The sequence below is a fragment of the Cygnus atratus genome, chromosome 12, assembly GCF_013377495.2.
Source record: "Cygnus atratus isolate AKBS03 ecotype Queensland, Australia chromosome 12, CAtr_DNAZoo_HiC_assembly, whole genome shotgun sequence".
Lineage (NCBI taxonomy): Eukaryota > Metazoa > Chordata > Aves > Anseriformes > Anatidae > Cygnus > Cygnus atratus.
Window position 1 is genome coordinate 12,060,773 of NC_066373.1, and position 6,406 is coordinate 12,067,178.

The 6,406-nt window shown below is 51.6% G+C and overlaps 1 protein-coding gene across 1 annotated transcript; it reads left to right on the forward strand.

The window, feature by feature from the left end:
* Positions 1 to 229: 229 nt before the first annotated feature.
* Positions 230 to 997, forward strand: THAP11 (THAP domain containing 11). The gene has a single exon (XM_035543558.2). It carries the CDS (start codon positions 230 to 232, stop codon positions 974 to 976), a length of 747 nt encoding a protein of 248 aa, XP_035399451.1. The 3' UTR covers positions 977 to 997.
* The last annotated feature ends 5,409 nt before the right edge of the window (positions 998 to 6,406 follow it).

Consider the following 6,406-nt stretch of genomic DNA (forward strand, 5'->3'; position numbering starts at 1 on the left):
CGCAGTGTGGGGCGCGTAGTTCCGGCGCGGCGGCGGCGGCGGCGCCCGGCCGCCCGTTCGGCGCGGTGCATTGTGGTCCGCGTAGTTCCGGTGCGGCCTCGGCGGGCGGCGTTGGCGGGCGGCGAGAGGCCGCGGTTGGCCTTGTGGGATCTGTAGTTCGGCGGCGGCCCGCGCCCGCTCTCCCCGCCGCCGGGGCCCGCCGCGGCCCCCCCCGGGAGGCCGCCCCGCCATGCCGGGCTTCACCTGCTGCGTGCCGGGCTGCTACAACAACTCGCACCGCGACAAGGCGCTGCACTTCTACACCTTCCCCAAGGACGAGGAGCTGCGGCGCCTCTGGCTGAAGAACGTGTCCCGGGCGGGCGTCAGCGGCTGCTTCAGCACCTTCCAGCCCACTACCGGCCACCGCGTCTGCAGCGAGCACTTCCAGGGCGGCCGCAAGTCCTACCTGGTGCGGGTGCCCACCATCTTCCCCCTGCGCGGCGTCAACGAGCGCAAGGCGGCGCGGGCCGCCCGCCGCCCCCGCCCCGCCGCCGCCGCCGCCGCCGCCGCCGCTGCCGCCGCCGCCGCCGCCGCCGCCGCGCAGGGCCCCGGCCCCGCCGCCGAGGCCCCGGCAGGGGGCGCGGCCGAGGACGTGAAGCCCATCGACCTGACGGTGCAGGTGGAGCTCGGGGCCGCGGCGGCAGCCGGCCCCGGCCCCGGGAGGCTGCCGGTGGCGGTAGGGGAGGAGGGTCCGCTGGAGGGCGGCCCCCCGGACCACTCGTACTCGCTGTCGTCGGGCACCACGTCGGAGGAGCTGCTGAGGAAGCTCAACGAGCAGCGCGACATCATCGCGCTGCTGGAGGTGAAGATGAAGGAGATGAAGGGCAGCATCCGCCGCCTGCGCCTGGCCGAGGCCCAGCTCCGCGAGGAGATCCGCGAGAAGGACCGGCTGCTCCACGCCGCCAGCGCCGGGGCCCGCAAGCGCCACGGGCTCTGAGGGCGGGGGGGCTCCCGGCCCGGCCCGGCCCGGCCCGGCGGGGCCCCGGGTGGACGGAGCGGAGACGGGCCCGGCCGCGGCCCCGCTGCCCCGGGCTCCCGCTGCCCGGTTCCCCCCGGCCCCGCCGCCGCCGAAGCCGCCCCCACGGAGCCCAGCCCGCGCCGTCGGATCCGGCCGCTGCCGAGGAGCTGCCGAGCCCCGTTCTGAACGCGGTGCTCCCCCGGAGCTAACGCTGCCTGCGCCGGGCCCTCCAGCATCCCCCGTGGGCTGGCAGCGGTGGAAAGAAAGCATCTGTTGTGGTTTAGGGTAGATGGGACCCCGTGGCACCACTAAGTGGACGTAGGGTATCGGTTTTCAGCAAATAAACTCGCTCCTGTGCTCAGTGAGGTAACAGGAACACTACCCCCTGGAGAAGGCCTGTCTGAAAGCATGGTTGGCACTATACCCGTCATAGGAATGAACAACAATGTTTTGCTTGGCCTCGCTTAGCAGAGGCACGAGGAAAGCTTTAGAAACCCTCTCAGGGTGATGTGTTTCTTCAGTAAATTACTGATGCCATAAAAGACTGCCGTTTCTAGTGTGAAAGAATCCCCAAATTAAAGAGTGCTCTTGTACTATGTAGTTTTTGCTTTCTCTGCAGTACATATGTATTTGTTACAGATGTCTCGATGCTCTCAACACTAGCAAGGATTACGGTCTGGTACAAAGAACCTGGTGGCGTTTGACGGCTGTAGTTTATCTCGTTGGCTTAAGAACTCCCTCTCGTGAAACAGAGGCTTTGTAACGTGTTGGAATTTAAATCCTTGGCTTTCGTTCAGCGAACTGGGATGAAGCAGAAGTGAAGAAAATTAATCTGCAGTGGTTGCAAACCCTTGCTGTCTAATCCTAAACTAGTTGGCATGACTAATAATCTGTACCTTAGGCAAGACCTTACTGAAATGTGCTTGCGTGTTCTAAACCGAGATGTAAGAGTATTGTAACAAATCTACGTGGAATGATTGTGTAGTTTCTGTTTCTAGCCAGCACTAGTCCCCTCACTTTCAGTGACAGGAAACCAAATTAAAGTTGGCTAGAAAGCTGGCAGAGTGAGGGTAGCAAGGTTACTAGCTCGGCCTGAGCGCGGACTTCCAGATTAGCCAGCGGAACGGATACGTCAGTGCTTTCCAGGAGGAGGGCATCTGGCGCGCATCCGTGGCTCTGTCTCCGTGCGTGCTTAGGGGGCAGCAATGTGTGTTGAAAACAAAAGGCAGTTCACCACAGTGTGCCCATAATTCCTTCTGAGGGAATGCCCAGACGGCTTCTGGGTCTGAGAGATCTTCCTCCTCCTGTACTCAGAATGTGTTACACTCGGTAGGTCGGGATGTCAATTTTACTAAATTTTATATAAGTATTTTCTAAATGTAAAAAGTATCTTTAGTTTGAAAATATTGTAATCTTTGTAACACTGGCTAACATAGCTTTACAACTGTCCGTTTCAATGCTCTCTGTATGAGTGAACAAAAGGGCACATCGGCATTTGGTAGCTGGAGGTTTATCTATCGATCATGTAGCCAGTTCAGCTAAAGGCATTGGTTGTCAGAGCCTGCTATGTGATGCATGGGTCATTTCGTTATTAGTGTGTGTACTGAGTCGGATGGTTGACCGTGAGGATACTACAGGTCTATTCATGTACTAAGTATTTCCCGTTATTTCATTTTAATTTATTTTCTCCAATCTGATATGTAGCTCTAACTTCAGCTCTGTGGTGTACTGATTTTCCTGCAAGTCAAGTAAGCGGCAAGGTTTTTTTTGTTGTTGTTTGCTTTTTTCTTTTTGTAGGGAAAGCAGATACCTGCTACACCATCTGATTTAGCATATGGAATCGGTCCAGCAGATCTATGTTCCCATGAAGACAATAGGCAGCACAACGTCTCTCCTTACAAACGAGACCATTTGTGCATCCTAGCTTCTTGAGAACGTGCGCGTTGTAACAGTCATGGTACTTTTTTTTTTTTTTTTACCATTGGAATGCACTTCAGGATGTTCAGCCATTTGGCCTGCTGGACTGGTTAACTGCTGGACTGTTTGACTTCTCCAGGTTACACTGAGGTGCTAACATGCTTAATTTTAATAAAGTATATTTTGTTTTGTTATGTTTCCTGCTTCCATGCTCTGTAATTGTGAAGGGTTCTCAGAGGGGTTGTTCCTGCAATTGGACAGGTATCGTTCAGTGTGTTGCAATGTGTTCTGTCCGAAGTAGCAAAATGTCCTTCTGTTTAACCAAAGGAACTCTCTAATTTCCATGAATAACGATCCATTTAAAAAATTAACATTGCATTTTTGTTGGCAGTAGTAGTTCTGCAGCATCCTCATCTCCGGACATCGGGTTTCCTTTTAAATACTGACTCACTGCTTCCGCCCTCTCAGTGAGGGTCAGGTCTTATCAATGTGAAAGTTTTGATTTGCTAAACATTCATCTCAAAGGCTGACGTACCAAATGAAATGAAAACAGGACATCTGCAGCTAGGCTGACTGGATTTCTGAAGGGTTGGTGGCTGCAGCTTGACTTCTCTTTTGGAATGGTTTTTATTCCTCAGGAACTCCACAGCTGCAACAGCCCAGAGTTCAATTCACGTAGGGTAAGGAAGAGGAGTTTGAGGTCTGTTCAGTGTACTCATGTGCCTGTCTACTCGGGACTAGAGCTGCTCTGATGAGCGAACAGCTACTAGGACAACAAACAGCCTCTAAATAGTCAGGAGCGATTCGAGCAGCGAGAGCTGACTTCCCACGCAGTACTTCCACCAGAGGGACAACACGAGGCTCACGCACCACACATGGCTGAGGAAGGGGAAAGCGTGGCCTCCTGAAAACCAGCCCACTGCAGCGTGCAGGGACGAGCTAGCGTGTAGCATCTGCAATAGAAATGTGTGATTCCACTTCCCAAAGTTCCTAATTGCAGATTACTTAGAAGTATTAGTGTTGAATAAGTGTAAGGGGCAATTACAGCTGGTGCTTTCTTGGGTTGAACTAGAAACATTAAATGACAAAAGCAACAATTTTTCCTCATGCATACTTTCTACCATTTGCTGCTAAATTAAGGTAAGTGAGCAACGGTATGGGCAGTAAATTAAGAGGCTATTTCTGTAGGAAGGTATCTTAGTATGTAAACAAATAAACTGTTATTGTTCAACACAAATGCTTTTTCTTCCATTTTAACACCTCACCTTTCTGCATCCTGTGTTCTGATCTGGCATATACCCTCCCAGAATTCTTCAGCCAGCACCAACTATCTCTGGTTGCTGCATTCCTGTGTGTGGGACTTAATGATTAGTTAGAATGGCTCTTATTGTTCTAAGGGAAAACCTTAATTTCATCTTCAGAACAAAACAGGGGAAAGAAGCAAAGAAGTTTCTTTCCAATGCAAAACTCTCTGTCCTGTAGATGAAACCCTAACCAACCTCTCTCTATGCGCATGAACAAGGCTTGCTTGATTCACCTACATTTTAAAGAGCAGTATTGCTCCCATTATGTTATTGGAGATACGGTTGTTTTCATGACTTCTGACACAGCATCTTGCAAGGTGGGTTCCTCCACAAAGAATATTCTCCAGTGCTCTGTTCAAACCGTTTATCTGCGTTACCTACTGCCTCTGCTCACAGTCCTGCCCTCCATTCCTGCGTTGCCTTGTGACCTGAGTCCTGACGTGTCAAGGACTGAACAGGGCAGAAGTTACTGTGCCAGTGAACGTCATTATGCAGAGGCTGGAGGCTCCTCTGGGAATTGGTGTTCTAGAAAGCATGGACTGATAGGCTGGGTGGGGAATGTTATTCTGATACAGCCTCAGACTTCCCTGTTCTCTATACAGAGAGAATAGATAAAATTCTGGGCTAGATCAGGGCAAAATTGAGAGAGAGAGAAAGCACTAACAATTTCCAAATTTCTGCTCCTTGCCCTTTTCCTTCTCAGCATCTCACCACATCCCCTCTTTTCTGTCATGGCAGGGGATTTGAGGTCTGTTTGTGGGGCACCCCCCTCCTGTGCAGGCTGGCTACCCTTGCTACTCTTGACCAGAGCCCAGGCAGTCAGAAAGACTCCTGGTATCATTCCCAGATCCAGGCAGCAGCTGCCTCCCAGGACCAAAGAAGGTATCTAAAGCTTTCACTTCCATCCTCAGCATAACAAAGGAGCACTCCTAGGGTCCTTCCCAGCCTGGGGCAGGTCGCGAGCTCAGCATTGCCTAAGGCCTGGGTAAGAAGCTGCCAAGGATAATCAGTCAGGGTGGGTGCTGCCCAGCCAAACGCATGCCTTTGTCGTGCACTTCACAGAACAGTCTGGTCTTCATTGTTGTGCTTATTCTAGTTTTTAGACTGCAAATTTTCTAGGGTAAAATTTCTCGCTTATCCACTTCCATACAGCATGCAGCAAATCAGGGCTCCGATGCTGTCTAGGTTCCTAGGAGACACCATTCTTAACCACTGCCAAAAAGTGAGGAATGGGTTTAACACAGCTCCAGTCAGTTTGTCCACTCAATTGTCCAGTCAGTTCTCGCTTCAGAGGCCCTACTGTTTCCCAGCAGGAACACTGCAGTTCAGACAGGTGGGCTGGGACAGCCTCAGCCACCAGGCTGGTGGCTGCAAGGCACCAGCCACATCTGCACCAGTCCCACAGCTGATCTGGGAGTCGCCATGCAGGCAAAGCGCACAAACAGTGTGGTGTGCTCTTCTGGATGATGATTTTACCATCTGCTGGTGGACCTTCACGGCTTCGCTCTTCTCCCTGAGTTAAGGCACAACCTTCAGTACATCCCTTCTGACAGAAAATGATTTAGAAACAGCTCTCATGCACACTAAAATCCAGTTCCTTTCTCAGGATGATCCGTTCAGCCCTCAGCATCCTGTTTCTACTTTTCCCCCCAAATCATATAGCAATTCACCCTTGAATTCTTACTGTGTCTGTCCTTCATATATTAAAAACTACATTGCACAGAGCAGAAAGGAGCTACCGCGGATGGACCAGCACATCCTACAAGATACATATCCCACTATCATGGCTACTACAGGAACAGTAGAAGGAAAATCAATACTATGTTATCACAAGGCCTGCAAGTTCCAGACTGGGCCCTGCATTTGGAACTGACTCAACAACACAACAGATACAACAAGGGATCCTACAAGGGTCTATGTAATGCACATCACTTTGCCTCTCCATGTGAAGAACAAATGAGAAGTAGATTTTCCTATCTTTTCACAGCTTGGCATGGGTGCAATCAGACCTGTTCCTAGATACTCCTAGATAAATCTGATGCATCAGGCTTGCTGTACACAAAATATTTACCTGTATAAGTGTCACAGACTCCATGACTTAAATCTGTTTGGTTTTGTTCATGACACGAATCCTTAACCTGAGTCCACAAGGCCCCCTGGTCAGGGTGGTGCCAGGGAAGCTGGCAGC

Bases quoted from the DNA above. Each gene is read 5' to 3' on its own strand.
- THAP11 (XM_035543558.2), top strand. From the start codon at position 230: ATGCCGGGCTTCACCTGCTGCGTGCCGGGCTGCTACAACAACTCGCAC.